This window comes from Harpegnathos saltator, unplaced genomic scaffold (assembly GCF_003227715.2).
Source record: "Harpegnathos saltator strain DR-91 unplaced genomic scaffold, Hsal_v8.6 scaffold708, whole genome shotgun sequence".
Classification (NCBI taxonomy): Eukaryota; Metazoa; Arthropoda; class Insecta; order Hymenoptera; family Formicidae; genus Harpegnathos; species Harpegnathos saltator.
The window spans coordinates 1,341,056-1,356,986 of NW_020230547.1; the positions used below are offsets into that span (position 1 = coordinate 1,341,056).

Here is a 15,931-nt window from a genome sequence, read left to right on the forward strand (position 1 = left end):
ATAAAAAAAAGAGAGAGAGAGAGAGAGAGAGAATGCTAGGGTAAAGTTTTCGAACGCAGTCAAATTCTGATTGTATGGTTCATGGTTCATGGTTCAATAGATGGGCAAGAGCACAGGCTTCTGCATAACGCATAATACATAACGCATAAGAGAATAAACCAATTAGTTCTCTTCATTTCCCTCCTCAGGATAGAAATGAAGAACTTTGATTGGTTGATTCTCTTATGCGTTGTGTATTACGCGTTATGCAGAAGTCTGTGCTCTGGCCCGATGGCTCCAAACGGATCAATTCCGCTCCTACACCAGTCATCTCTTAAGGCTCGTCTACATTAGCTGTAAGAGTAAGGCTGTAAGGTTGCAAGGCACGAAATGAAATATTTTCATTCGCTGACAGCTTACGTTACAGCCTTACAGCCTTACTCTTACAGCTATTGTAGACGAGCCTTTAAATTCTGATTGTAGCCAACATCTAAAGACTAACGGGGTCTGTTCTTTTTAGCTGCACTGCTGAACTAGTGCGATAAGTCAGAGACAACTATATTTTTTCTCACTCTAACTTATTGCACTAGTTCAGCGGTGCAGCTAAAACGAACAGACCCTAAGGGCCAGAGCACAGACTTCTGCATAACACATAAGAGAATCAACCAATCAGAGTTCTTCATTTCTGTCCTGAGGAGGGAAATTAAGAAAACTAATTGGTTTATTCTCTTATGCGTTATGCAAAAGCCTGTGCTCTTGTCCTAAGGGTGCAGTCCAGTCACCGCTACAAATGCCTCGAAGCGTTTGTACTTCTCTCTCTTCCTTCATTCGAATCCAAGAGATAGAACAAGAAAGTGAAACGCTTTGAAACACTTGTAGCGGTCACTGGACCGCATCTTAAAAAGCAACTTAAAGGAAAACAATTACTAAATTTGAATTTCTACATTTTGACCTCAAATTCGGCTTCAGCGACCAAAAAAACTGAAGTATATAAATTATTGAAAAAATCCGCTCCGTCATTTTTTTGGGGCGGTTTCAGTGTATTTTACTGAATTTTGCTCTGCCACGGAAGGGGTTAATAACTAACGACACAGTGACAGTGATATATAGATTTATTATTAGTTAAACATGTACGTGCAAAATATATCACAATTAAAATAACTTTGTATAAAAAATAGTGCCTGCATTCAAGTATAGATTTTAAAACATATTTCCGATAATTTAGGATTTCAATCACGATAAACGTTAAGAGTGAGTATTCTGATTATAAATGCAAAAAAAATTTTCGAATTTTAACATTTCTTGCGGTTTTCTTGGTAAAAATCTTTATTGTGGCTCCAATAGTGATAACCAATCGGAACAGCTTGGAAAATATGTTATCTACACGATTTTCAATTTAATATAACCTAACCTAACCCCACCAAACCTAACCTAACTTAACTTATTTAATCAAAATACCTATATATAATTTTTGAATTTATATTTTGCGTGCCTTAGCTCAACTACAAAGAACAAACTTATGATCGATACTTAGAAGAATTTCACCAGTAGATGGAAAGGCGGTAACTTTTTTCTTTAACAAGATCGGAGACGTGAAGAAGTTTCACGTAAAACCGACAGGATTTCAGCGTATAATTGCCGAGCCAAGGAAACGCGGACGTACTCTTGAATATAGTTGCATACGATATTTCATGAATGTCACTAGACATCACGATTTTTTAACCAATTAAATTGTCCTGTTGATAAAATATGGTATACGATATTTTTCATAAATTTTCGAGAATAAGGACTGCCACGCGATGCTGCTCACGCGCTTCGGACTCAGGACCGTCACTCAGGCGGGGAAACACCGAGGGCGCGGCGAATGTTCCTAGACAGCGGTGCGTGGCATCACTGCCGCAGCGGAGAGCAGAGGCCACGAAGCACACAGCGACGACGTAGAGCTATATTTATTTTGGTTTGGAAGTTAGTCCGCGAGCAGCCGTGTGTGCGTGCATCGTCTAGCGACGACGAGTTCTCACGATTTTGCTGGTCGTATTTCCAAGTACTTGCTTATCGGAGATCAAGAACTGAGAAAAACATGACCCGTAAGTTTGCCGCACAGCGCAGCAAGCCCAGGTCGAGCGTGTGCTGTCAGTCCGCGCGACGAGCCGCGGCGACGGAAGCACCGAGAGAGACGGAGAGAAAAGGAGAGAGAGAGAGAAAGAGAGAGAGAGAGAGAGAGAGAGAGAAAGCAAGCGCGAACCCGTCCCGACTTCCGCGGCTGCCATTGTCATTGACGTCGAACAGGGTCACCGAAGCGACCACGGATCGTGCGCGCGGATTCCCTCGCGGAAACCGTCAATCTTCCGACCGTCTCCCGACAAGTCGCTGGCTGGACGAGAGAGCGCAGCTTCTCGTCCCCGAGCTTCGTCGTGAATGTTTGTCCCAGCAAGTTCGGCCTCCGACGGTGGTCGATACTGCTGGAGGTGACAGCAGCAGCCGCGCACTCCCCTCGCCAAGTTCCCGAGAATGCCCTCCCGAATGTCTCCTCCCGCGAGCTTCCTCGACTCGGACCGGACGAGCACGATCGAAGAGGAGTAGCGAGCCTTCGATGGTACTCTCTCCGACTACACGCGATTGACTTCCTTCATGTCTCGGCTGGACCTCTCGTTTCACTTCGACGCACCAGGTGCATCCGCGACGCTGCGGTGACCCGTTGCAGTCGCGTGTTTACACGTCGCGACGTTGTTTACGAACGCTCGGCCTCGGCACCTGTGACGCTCTCGTGTCCGATTTTCCGAGCCAATAACTAGTAACGTCGCTCGACTCCGGAGGTATACAAATAAATATGGCGGAACGTGCGCTTCGCGTATCGTCTCCCGATTGTGCCGCTCGAGACGAGACGTTTTGCGAATTCGACGACGACCGAGCGACCGGACTCGAGAGTCGCTCGCTCGTCGATCGAGCCGCGCGCTGTGTGAGACATCCGCAGTCGCTGTCGAGTTGCTTCAGAAGCAACGCACGAGTGTGTCCGCCCGCGCGCGTGTCTCACTATTTTAGCGATTCCGCTGGTGCAAGTGCGATTTTGAATTCTGTGCGCATGCGCGCGCGCGCGCGCGCGCAGGCAGCGCCTTGTAAACACCGCGCTCGAGTTTGAATAATCGTTGGGCTGACTGCGCGTTTCGATCGAGCCTCTCGCTTTTCGTCGAGACGAAATTGTACTGTACGGTGAAAGAATGTCGGAGAATCGCTTCTTACGAGCTTAAGCACTAGTGAAATTTCTTCAGAAGTTTCATTTTAGGCGGGAATCAACGTGAACTAGCACGGGCCAAGAATATGAAAAAAACTGTCAAGAAGGCAGCAGCGGAACAAGAGAGCAATAAAGGACTTTCACTGGAACAGCGTAAAGCACGGTGAGTTCCGTCAAGAGGCATCCGCGTTGATGGATCCTGCGTGTTTGTTTCATTGCAATTTCTTTTTCTTAACGCAACTCAGTCAATTTCGAGAGCTGGCGTCGTTCGTTGACACGTTATCTTTCTCGGTCTCATGTTTGTGTCTCGTACGAATGTTGTTGACTAGCTTTTGTACGAGAATAATCAGTCTGTTGTTCTCTTGTGCTTAGTGATGCGGAACGAATGAGGGAGAAGCAACAGAAGAAGCAACAGGAACAGGGAGATAAGTCCAAGCAGGCAGCGAGATAATTCAATGGGGGAGATTGTGCATATTCTTGCAATAAGAATGGCTACCGTCAATGGCAACGTTTAAAAAATTCACGACCGTAAGAGACGAGGGTTAACGTTTTAACCGGGAAACACACAAAAGGTATATCACCATCATGTCGTTGGTGTTAGAGAATCTTCCCAGCGGTGGCCGTACAGAGCCGCGCTTTATGCAACACAGGACCTAGCCTCGATTATCTCGTTATTTACATGTATTGCTCACGAAAAACAGTTATAGTCAGTGTGTATAAAGCTTGTCGTTACCTACACCTAAATTCAGTCAATGGAACTTCGCATTTGACTGGTTTCTCTAGATATAAGGACATTAATTGATAAATATGATATTCATAGCGCTAATTTCCGATTTGTAAATTCTGACTTTCACTTATTTAATATGTTGTGTAATTAAATGTAACAGGCGAACGACTTAGGTATGTACATGTGCTATTGTCGTACCCTTTGGCTCGTAATAAACTTCAAATTTTATCAAAAACACGCATACAACACCGATGCCTCATCTGACTCGCGAGAGACCACCGAGAAGCGATCAGGCGGAAGAACATGGAGATTGTACAATCGTTTCCCATATTTTTATTGCACTTTCCCAAAAAGAGTACACTTTCTTAACATACTGTTTAATCGCGATTCCATAACTTCGCATTAATTACAAGTATTCGGAATATTAACATTGAGTCGAGTGAGAAACAGTAATACGGTGCGATAAAATGTCACTGTCAGTGGAAGACCGAACCTTAATTGCTAATATGGGGGGAAAGGGGAGGAAAGAATGTGTATGTGTGAGTGTGTGTATGTATGTATATGTGTAGTTATCATTAAACGACGAACGTATTGTCTAGCCTCTAAAGACCAAAAATCGTTAATGGGGTAGAGTCATCTGTGGGATCGAAAGTGGCGAAATTCAATCCTCCTATTTGAGAATAGTCGTTAATAGTTGTATTCTGATTTTACTAGGCTGTATTTTGGCGTTCTAACACATCTATAAGCAGGAACGTTCCGTTCGTTCTCTCTTCGCCTTCTCTCTCTCTCTCTCTCTCTCTCTCTCTCTCTCTCTCTCTCTCTCTCTCTCTCTCTCTCTCTCTCTCTGTTCTTTCTTTTTTCTTTTTTTTGCTTTTTCCCAATATTTTTCTGTTTGGCTCCAAGTTTAATAATATGCAAGGAACAACGCGCTATATTGAGCATTTATTTAATTATAATAGTATGCTACCCATGTATGTGGTAGCCCATTCGAAGAATTTACATACGATACTGCTATTTTTTTACGTATCGGAAATTCCACTCAATGCAAGAAATTGACACAGACTAACGTGATTTCCTCTCTTCACCCGCAATCAATTGTACGGTGTGGTCAATTTGTTCCGCGTACTTTCATCGATAGCTAAATTCAGGGTAACAAGCGGCTTCCTCTTCTCGCGTATCGCGCTAAAGTAGAAAATGCATTTTAGGAAATTTTGCGTCAGCCGGAATCGATCGGAGAAACGAGGTACAATCTTTCACGAGTCTCATGGCGTCGCAATGACACTCGCGCGTCAACGAAATGCGTTTTACCGGGATAAAAATGACGACGGAAAGGCACACGGCATCCGTATAAATTAATACAAAGCATAAGTTATCTCGGCACAAAATCAATGGCACTCTCGTTCGTTTCATATGATACTTTAATAATAATAATAATAATAATAATAATAATAATGCAATTTCCTAAAAACGCTGCTCCCCTCCTTCTGCTGTTACGGACATAATTCGTTAATGCCTTTACAAATGTTTCGTATACACATGTAATTTTTTTTTACGATAATATCTCGTAATCGAGTTACGTTACGGTATAAATATTCGCTTACGCCTATTTCGATGATCCAACGTTTCTTCTTACACGTGGGAAAGGTGTGTGAGACCGGGTCGCTATACGCATATTCGGGGGGACAGTAGTGCGTAGGTATCGAAAAATCAAAGTTCGATAGTATCGAAAAATCCTCAGCGGGGAAATTATATTCGTGAAGTGGCAGCTGCGCTACGGGAAGAATGTCAACTGAGCTTACCTACTCTGTCGCTACTTATTATTACAACACTATACTCGTAACAATATAGCACCATATTTGTATTGTTCGTAGGTGAATCGTGTGTCGCGAAATCGAACGGATCAATGTCAAGTCTTGGAGACCGATAAAAAAGAAACAAAGGTCGCGGACTTTTTTTTCTTATGCTATAAAAACAAATCGTACGATTGTAACAGGAAAGAAGTGTCTCCGTTTGGAAAGGTTGGCGAATATGCGAAGTTGCAATTTTGATCATCGATATCACTGTCTCCGTGAAACTTCAGCAGCGAGTGAGCACGCGTGTCAACGGACAATTCGACTATATTTCTGCTCTTTCTTTCTTCCTTTTCTGGTGTTTCTCTCTCTCTCTCTCTCTCTCTCTCTCTCTCTCTCTCTCTCTCTCTCTCTCTCTCTCTCTCTCTCTCTCCTCTTTCTCTCTCATCGTTACAATTAATTCCTTAGTGAAATTATAGTAAACGTTTTTTTGTACTTCAGACTCATCTTTCGTTTAATATGCGTTAGATTCGGTAAGATATATCCGAGTTTCAACCTCTCCATCGCTGCTGGTATCCATAAGGAATCTGAAAATTCATTAAAAAATTCATGTACTTTCCCTAGTTAAGATTAAATGCACTATCTCCGCGCGAGAGATTAGAAACGTGTTATTAAAAAAGAAAAAAAAAATATATATATATATATGGACACTTCAACACTACTCAAGGGTCCCTGGGAGTCCGCGCGCGACGAACTCGGGCAACTCAAAGTGCGCGCTCGAGGGCGTCTCCGGCAATCGTTTAAGTATATCGCCTCGAAAGATCTCTCGATAAAGTGAACTTCGGATTCGCGGATGTCCGTTGCGGCTGTTGGCTCCTCTGCGCGCGCGAGGTACGTCTCACAAAGTGGGTCTCGTTAGTCGCGCGTGAATTTCAGCGTGGACGAGCGTGCCGTTACAATTCGCATTGAATTCATCGCCACGCGTTTACAAAACAACAAACGCGTCCATCGCGTTAACATTCAGAAGCGACGCCAGCAACAACGACACGCCCGCACGAAGCCTCCTTGCGCCGAGCGAGACCCTGAGAGACCGATGAGCGAGGCCTCACACGGCGCTTGTTGAGTCGCGAAGTTGTTCCAACTCCTTGGTAAGCTAACCAATAGTTAAATCACATGTCTGTCTTCGTTTAAATTGAAGGAAAAACGAAAATTAACATATGATTTAACTATCAGTTAACTTACCAAGAAGTTTACCAAAAAGTTGGAACAACCGGCCCCCTGGTGGGTCGCACCGTCCTTACAGATACACGCGGTCTACATTACGAAGGAAGCTCGCCACTTGAAAGTACGACATTTTCTCATGAGACGAGCTCGCCGAAAAGCGCCGTAGGGGGCGCTCGTCCTCGTCCGAGTCGAATCACGGCGCCGCGATCTGTCTCATCGAAACGTCGTCTCTTCAAATTGCAATTTCCGCTGCTAACTGCACGCGTCGTCGCGATGTAATTACGAAATTACGGAATACTGCACGCTGTCGACGTGCGCGGGTGTCGAGACGGAGGAGCGTTCCATCCGCAGGTGGCGGCGGTCTAATCGGTGCGGTGACAAGGAGTTACGGCATGCTTCGGCCGCTCCCATCGCGGCTTCCTCGGCTTTGCAGCTGGAACTGCGACAGCCCGGAGCAGCGTCTTCTGTTTCTTCGAGTCTGCGAGACTCTGGCTACGCTCGCTTTGGACTCCTGTGCCGAAGACGCTGTTCGACCTTCCTGCAGCACATAAAGAGCGGTGAAGATGGAACGACGTCGTCAGCACGAAAGCACTCTTTGCTTTTTCAATGATCTTCCCTGGATCTTCTTATTCCCATGAAGATCTCTGTTACCGGCAGCTGATCACTGTGGTCTGTCCACTCGTCTTATTGAACTTCACGCATCCGGAGGTCGCAGTCCGAAAGATCCAGGATTATAAGTCGCAACGCGGCTTCTTCCGCGGCTTTCGGGAGGGTTCGAGAGTCCTCGACGAGGGAAAGGCAAGCGCGCGTGAGCCGAGCAGGCCAAAGCGCCATGTAACTTCCTCTCACCGGGGATTGCTGCGACCCTTTCGCAACCTTGTCGCAACCTTGCTCGACGATAACCGCTCCGTCCGGACACGCACGCTGGCGTCGGTGGGCTGGACGAAGTTAGTCGACGGAGTAATGGCGCGTGGAATGGAATGTACGCGGATACGCGCGATGGGCCGCGGAGAGACCTCGAGCCGACCGTCTCTTCAGGATGCTGTTCTCCACGGGAACCCGAAACAGAGGGACCCCGTTCCCTGCGGCATTCTCGACACCTCCCGGCGAATGTCCCCGACGGGAGGAAGCTGAGCACCGCCAGCGACAAGCCGGGACGAACGACGCCGCAGGACACGGGCGGACACGGGGAGATGAAGCGCCGACGTAGGGAGGCAGGTGGTGGTCGTCCGCGCTCGACGAGGAGAATCTTAGTCGCCTTCTTCTCGCTGCGCGAGTCACCGCTTCCTGGATGGGTGGACACCGGGTGGACGAAGGAGGAACCTTCTTCGGTGGGCGGCGGGCGCGGGAGAGCTGGAGGAGTCGTCCTCCGGCGCGAGGCTTCCTCCTCGAGGCCGGGGGGGTCTCTAAAGATTCAAGGAGCATATCGTGCAGGTCTGGGCTACGCAGTGGGAATGCAGGGACGACGGGTGCGACGGCGGAGGAGGCGGCGGCGGTGGCGGCGGCGGCGGCGGAGGCGGCGGCGGTGGCGGCGGCATGTAGAGCCAGCCAGCGCCGGCTGGCCAGACAGCGGACGATGCTGAGGACGTGGCCGGAAGCAGCGGGTTGCTACCGCCCCCGGCGTTGACATGCGAGGTCGATCCACTCTCTACTCACATCACCTGCAATCGTTTCGGAAGACATGAGGCTCAGTGAACGGCGCGCGCGCAGCAGGGAAGTCGCGCTACACAGCTCGAGCTGATTCGAACTCGCTCGCTCGCTCGCTCTCTCTCGAGCTGCGCCGTTCCGCGAAGTGAGAAACTCGGCGGAGAGCCTGCGCGACCCTCTCGACCACGAGGCTCGTGAATATGCGAGAAAATGACGCGGCGGCGGCGGCGGCGGCGACGACTCCAGCCGGCGTATACATATTGCATGACGACGCTTGCTTAATGCGTTGTTTGCGCTTTATGCTAAGTTCCCGCAGCGCGCCATTATTGCCAGCTCGTAGCGGCCATTTCGCAACTCGCAACGAAGGACGAAGAACGACGAGGTGCCTCGTTACCGCGTTACCGATTCTCGGCTTCGGCGCTTCGCGAGTGAACGTGCTCTTCTGGGTCTGCCGATGAGAGAGAGGGGGGGGGGGAGGGAGGGAGAATTGAAGGACAAACTGGCAGGAGAATTAGAGGGCAGGAGAATTGGCGGTAATGGCGGCGTTCAGCAGGCGTTGACGTCTCGCGATTATTGTTCTCCTCGGATCCACCGGGAGTCCGCGAGAGGACTCGATCGCAGACGGCGGCGATCATGAGGCTCTTACCAAACGCTGCTGGCCCCTGTTGACCGCGGTTGATTGTTATTTTTGGTGCGTTGCGTCATTGTTAATTCGTGCTGGGCGCTTTGCGAGTGAGGCGCGAAGAGAAGAGGGAGGGAGGTGGGAAAAGGAACAAAATGAAAAGCACTCTGAGAGCGAGAGATAAGAGGACTCTCAGCGTCGGTGATGGCGGGTAATAGCGGCGATGTTTCAAATAGTCTCTGATTAGCAGCGGAGGAATTCCCGGTCCTCTCGGCAATTTGCCTGTCTCCGTTCGGCAAGCACTTGGGACGGCGCGGCGTATATCGATGCGGCGAGAGAGAGAGAGAGAGAGAGAGAGAGAGAGAGAGAGAGAGAGAGAGAGAGAGAGAGAGAGAGAGAGAGAGAGAGAGAGAGAGAGAGAGAGAGAGAGAGAGAGAGAGAGAGAGAGACAGAGCGGTTTCTCGCACGGGCATAATTACGGCCAATAGCGTAAGATTTCGGGCAAGAGTTCGGCGACTCGAATTACGCCGCGAGGGCTCTGGTTTCGTCATGTAATTAATTGCAAGCGCGCTTACACGCGCGCGCGATTAAGGGGCGTCCATACGGTCGGCGATCCCCGCCGTTCAGCGTTCAGCGAGTCTCGTCGGAAATCGCGTCTGGATGTGATACAACGCGCTGCGACACAATGAGAGATGAAACTGTCGGAGTGGCAGATTAATTAGTACTTGGTGCGTATCTATTAACGGCACGGCAGCTTCTTTGGTTGCACTAAAAGGGAACAATTTAATACGAGCATAATGGCGACTAATAGCGCTAGTACGTGCATCGGAAATAGAGGAAATAAAAGTAAGTAAGCTAATAAAATAGTATAAAGATGCAAATATATAAGAAACAAATGGATACTAAGGGTGTTAAAGGCAACGTGTGAAACCGTAATAATCTTACTTTAATCCTGGCTTAGGCAATCCTTTGACAGTCTAGCCTATCCGTGGCCTAACGAAGGTTATGTGATTCAGACATCTTTTATTAGATGAAATTGTTTAAATTTCGTATCCGGGCTAAGGAAATTAAACCCTTCGACATTCATAACAGGATCTTATGGTATATTTAATCGTTGTAAATTTATCTTCAGACTCTTTGTAAGCAAAGAGATATACAATCATTAAGGAAATGTCAAAGCGCGACTTTCGAGGTTCGTGTTTACATTTTGACACTTTTCTTCTTTTAATTTGAGACGGTAACATTATGAACTCAATGAATCGAGTAAAATAAAGCGAGGAGGAGTAGAAGGGCTAATTGGACAACAGAGGAGAAAAGTTTCCTGACGGATTTGATATTAAAAAGAAAGAACATTATCGAGAAAAGAAGTACGGACACGGAGTAAGGCCAGATAAGAATGTTGGAAGGAAATTTTTGATGATACGTTAGATAGCTCTCCAGGTAGTTTAAACTTAAGCTAGGTTTAATGCCTAAAGACTAAATCATGATAAAGTGTCTTCGAATACAAGTGTGATTAGTCACTTCTTATATTAGATCCAGTAGTTAATTCTTTCCGATGAAATTTGTAGCTCAGAACAAAATTTCAAATCGAAATATTCCCCCTCTCTTTAACGGTTTTTAAATGTTGACATTTAACTTTTTGAAATGATGGTATGGTTTGGCGTTTGATGCACATAACCTTAAATAATCAGTAGTAGTTCACGATGGCTGTCAACAAAAAGCATATTCCACACGCGATGCATTTCGTATTTCGTTTAAACGAAAACGCTTCTGAAGCAAAATGGTTTGAACGCTTTCAAAGTGATGATTTTGATCTTCACGACCAACTACGCCCACGGTCAGTCAAAAGAATTTGAGGACGAGGAGCTACGAAATCTACTGAATGAAAATACGGCACAAGCACAACAAGAACTTGAGGAAAATCTGGGGGTAAGCCAGAAAGCTATTTACGATCGTTTGCATCGTATGGGAAAGATACAGAAAGAAGGCAAGTGGGTTCCACACAAGCTAACCATTGACAACAAAGATCGCCGATTGACGTTACCTTGCTCGCCGGATAACAGAGAAAAGATTTTTTGCACAAAATCGTAACTGCTGGCGAAAAATGGATTACGTATGAAAATCCTAAGCGCAAAAAATCATGGGTAGACCCTGGTCAACCGACAACATCGACAGCAAAACCCAAACGTTTCGGAAAAAAGTTCTTCTCTGTATACGATACGGGACCAGAAGGGTGTGCTGTACTATGAGCTCTTGGAACCGGGTAAAACCATTCGAGCAGAGATTTAGAGCAATTAATACGTTTGAGCAATGCGATTGAGAGAAAAGGCCATTTACCGGACAAGGTAGCTGTAAAGTCATTTCGCTGCACGACAATGCTAAGCCGCATGTAGCAGAAGCCACCATAGGAAACCATCTTGCACTTGAGCTGGAAAGTTCTTCTTCCACACGCGGCGTATTCTCCAGATTTGGCTGCATCAGATTTTCACTTGTCTCGGTCGATGCAACACGCACTGTCTGATACACATTTTTCGACAGTTGACGACGTACGAAATTTCATCGATGACTTTGCAGCCTCAAAAGCCACCAAGTTTCTATCGTGACGGGATTCGGCAGCTAAATGACGGCCAATAAATGACGCAAGGTTATCGATAACAACGAAGGATATTTCATTGGTTGATCTTGTTCTAGTGATTTTGAAATAAAGATCGAAAATTGTCGAAGATCGGGCAGAATTAATTGCTAGCCCACAACTAAATCAAGCTTCGTTTCGTCGCTGAATAGCACCCTAAGTACCTGCGAATACATGCGTGAATATGAAAGCAAGAAGAAAAACAACGTGCATTACGTGCTAAAAGTAAACGGGAAATAGGAAACAGATGAGGAAGCTGGTAAATAAAAAAACCAAAACACGAGTTACAGTTATAGAGTATATAAATAAAAGTACAGAGAAAAATAAATGCAAGATACAGATAAATGCGGATACAGAAAAATAGCTACAGAGTCAAGCGAAATTAGTCACAAATTATGAGCAGTCATAATATGGTATACGGTAGATTTATTTAAATGAATTGACCAATTCACAAATATCCCCGTCTCCAAAGACAAGCAAAGACGTATCCAGACACGATGCAAATAATCCGAAAGATCGACGAGAAGCGTTCGTGCCGAATTTGGTTTACAAGAACCACTAGACGGTGTTTCCCCAGGCCAAGACGCCTCTGGTCCGTTAATTAGCACGTTCAATCAGCTAATCTTACAGCGAATGCTTCATCGAAGGCAAGTTCCGCAGTTGGCACAGGTGTTTACGGTAATAATCACGTGTCGACAGTCGGGCCTCAAAAATTGCAGACTGCGCGAGTAACGATCGCGCGATCGCAATATCGCGGCTGGGTGAAGGCGGGAAAGAGAGAGGTGGAGGCGGAGTTGGGGGAGAGGGAGAAAGAGCTCGTTACCTGTAGAATCTGGCTGGCTTCGAAGGCCGTTCCTGGCAGCAGTATTACCGGGCTGCTGACGTGCCCGCTCTCGACGCAGATCATGTTGGGGAACTCGTCGTCGCCGAAGTCCGGTATGTCGCGCGCCTTCTCCTGCCACGGATTCCACACGACGGTGTCGGGGAAGTTGTACTTTTGCACGCGCATCTTCCTGCCGGACACGACGTTCGTGATGATATGCTCCGGCTGCGTGTTCTGGTAGATCCTGTCGGTCCATTCGCACACCGTCACGACGTCGCGGCCCTCTTGGAAGACTTGGTTGTCCCTAGTCTGCGCGGGAGAGCATAAAGCGCCGTGAGAGGCAGCGAGTGTGCCGTCGCCCGCGTCGTCGTCGAGACGCCCTTCCTCCGGGCGTCCTTAACCGCGAGCCCTTCGAGGTCGCTCGGAAAGCGCTGCTTTGTAATTAGCAAGCTCGGACTGCGAGGATGGAGCGCTCGAAATCGAAGAAGCGCGAGTGAAAAAACGGCGCAGCCGGTCATGAGACCGCTTTGCCGGTGGCGCGCATTTTACCTCGCGATCTAGCGCGAATTGCGTATCGTGTAGCGTAAGAAGTATCGATCACATTCAAAAGAAGTAACTTCGGGAACAAGTGGAGTCATTTAAATTTTAGAGGATTTTATTTTTATGTCTGGCCTCAAGAGGATTCCTCTTGGGAGGGAGATTAACCCATTAATGCCCGCTGGGACAGAAATTTCGCGTTGATTTCAATGTTATGAATTTTTGTAAAAATGCTCGAAAATTTTAATTCAAAGTACATTACTAAGAGTTTTCGAGGTCGCTCTTTCCGAATCCGCTGCGAGAATCATAAAAAGATGAGTATTGATTTATAACGGTTTTTTTCCAAAAAATGCGACTTTCTCGTCAATTTTTTCTTAAATCGTATACTTCATCTTGATAAAAATGTTGAATATCACTGAAAAGTACTCCAATCGTGTCCTCGAGACTTGTACTTGAACGTATATGTGGTTCTGAAATTTTTTGCAATTTAGTAATTTCAATATGGCGATCATATGCATGTATCACCATAGATATCGCCGGATTCTTGGGAACTCGGTCGAATAACTCGTTATGAGTGCATTTTTATGAAAAATTATCTAAAATAAAAGTTGTCCTGTTGATCGAATTCTTTCACGTGGTAGGCCCCAAATTTGGGTCATAACGAGAAATTATGTTATAAAAAAAAAAAAAAAAAAAAGAAAAAATCACACAGGCGAATATCGATTTCCATGAGATTTAGTTCTTTTTGGCCAATCTGCTCGAGAACAAACGATTCTCGAACTCGTCAGAGGACTCCCGACGGATACATCCACGTTCGTCGGGAACACTCTCGGCGAAGCCACCGAGCGGAAATCCTTACCTTGTCGATGAACGTGCATCCATGCAGCCCCGTGATCTGGCACCTCCTGACGTCGGGTACCTTGAAGTAAGTGTGCAGGAGCAAATTAAAGCTGAACGTGTCGTCTCTGCTAGGATTGTACACGCCGATGTTGAAGTGCAGCTCCTTCTCGCGCAGTATTAGCCTGTACGTTAACCTAAACTGTGAGTTCCACAACGACCGTGTGAATTCGCTGTCCATTATCGAGAATATCGCCTCGACGTCTCCGCTGGGCAACCGCTCCGGCGACTTCTCCACGTTCCAACGAATGATCCTGGCGAAGCCGTGAGGTGGCCCGAACGTCCATGCTCCGAATTGTGCTGCGGTAATTACGCGCGTCGTTACGAGCGGGTTGTTAGAGTTGTTAGGAAGATCGCTTTCTGCCTTTTGAAAAAGTGTCTCGACATTTCTCGTTTGTCTTTTGGAACTCTCGTACGCGTGAAACCTCGCGTCAAACTCTTATATCCTTGTATCCTTGATTTCTCAGAGTTATAAAATTATCTAAAAATTCGCCCTAACTTTTCTACTGCATATCAAGCGGAATGTCACATGACTGTTTGTACAATTAGAACAAAATTGACTGCTCGCGAGCGAATAGAAATGAATAATGTGATATTTATTTGTTTAAATATTTGAGACTTCCGCGCTGTGGAGAGAGTAATATTTCCACACTCGTAATACGGCGTATATATTTGTCTCAACGTCGTTTGAAGAATTAATATTTATCGCTTAGTTGGATAAACTTGAGCGATTTTTTTTAGAAAAATGACTTGCAAGATACGCGCGAAATATTTCGTTCGTAATAGGTAGCAAATTTATGAGATTCTTTCGACGATGTCATCATGAAAATTTGGCATCGCGCGGGTTAATTGTCTTAATTCGCTGCTACCATTAATCTCTTGACTTAACGCAATAAACGCGTTTTGATATTTTTCACAGTTAAATATTTCTAAATATTGAATAACTATTTCTAAAATTGGGCATCCAAGGCTTTTTTTAAAATCGTTCCATTTAACGGTGACTCTCAAAATTTAACATTCAAGATGGTGGATGCAACGTGACAGATTTAAACGTGGGAAAAATGTAAAAGTTTTATAGAATCTTTGAAATGTTGTATTTTGAGATGTCTGAAGTCGCTATTTTCAATGACGGATTTCAAAAGTAAAACTTCGAAATGGCGAATCCTCGAGTCAAAAGAAAAAAAAAAAAAAAAAACAGACAAAGCCAAAACAAAAGTGTTATTCACATATGGCGTAACTTATCATTATCAATTATATTTATTCGTTTTATCTTGGCATTTTCTTACTTTATAACTTTGGGATAAAAATTTTATACAGTTTCAATATTAAACTTTTTTCATAACAGATGTCCAGTTTTATTCAGACAAAATAAAATTACGATTTTCGTCGCCATATTGGACGCGCCATTTCGAATCTAAAAAACTTAGACTTCAAATCACTAGACATTGGTTACAAAAACTACACGCAGAATCCCAACGCCACTGCTCAACTTTTAAAGGTCCACTCTTCGCGAAGCCCCTTAAGCACTTGCGCGAAATCCAGCTCGCTAGTCAAGGGGTTAAATAATGTAGCATCACTGCTTCGTTCGTTATACTTACGGAAGACGAATGGTATGCCGCCTCTGATCGCCTTCTTCCCGTCGAACACAGCTTGCTTACTGAAACAGAGCGAAACAGAGAGGAAACTTGACGACGTGACAGATCTAAACGTGGGAAAAATGCAAAAGTTTTATAGAATCTTTGAAATGTTGTATTTTGAGATGTCTGAAGTCGCTATTTTCAATGACGGATTTCAAAAGTAAAACTTCGAAATGGCGAATCC

General features: G+C 45.7%; 2 protein-coding genes across 4 annotated transcripts in view; one reads left to right on the forward strand and one right to left on the reverse strand.

Moving 5' to 3' along the window:
* The first annotated feature begins 1,874 nt into the window (after positions 1-1,874).
* Positions 1,875-3,909, forward strand: LOC105189124 (putative SERF-like protein). The gene is made up of 3 exons (XM_011151028.3): positions 1,875-2,066; positions 3,263-3,374; positions 3,584-3,909. Exons 1-3 carry the CDS (start codon positions 2,060-2,062, stop codon positions 3,660-3,662), a joined length of 198 nt encoding a protein of 65 aa, XP_011149330.1. The 5' UTR covers positions 1,875-2,059; the 3' UTR covers positions 3,663-3,909.
* A 579-nt stretch (positions 3,910-4,488) lies between these two features.
* The window catches only part of LOC105189125 (glucose-6-phosphate 1-epimerase), a 48,402-nt gene continuing 36,959 nt past the window's right edge, over positions 4,489-15,931 (reverse strand). Inside the window, exons 3-6 of one of the 3 annotated variants that reach the window (XM_011151030.3) lie at positions 15,709-15,767; positions 14,073-14,410; positions 12,677-12,985; positions 4,489-6,315 (exon numbers count right to left, since the gene is read on the reverse strand). In XM_011151030.3, the coding sequence (XP_011149332.1) occupies positions 6,280-6,315; positions 12,677-12,985; positions 14,073-14,410; positions 15,709-15,767 (742 nt within the window). In that variant the 3' untranslated portion in view covers positions 4,489-6,279. Of the gene's footprint in view, positions 8,614-12,377; positions 12,986-14,072; positions 14,411-15,708; positions 15,768-15,931 lie in introns of those variants that run through there. The other 2 variants (XM_011151031.3, XM_011151029.3) reach the window with 2 other exon arrangements.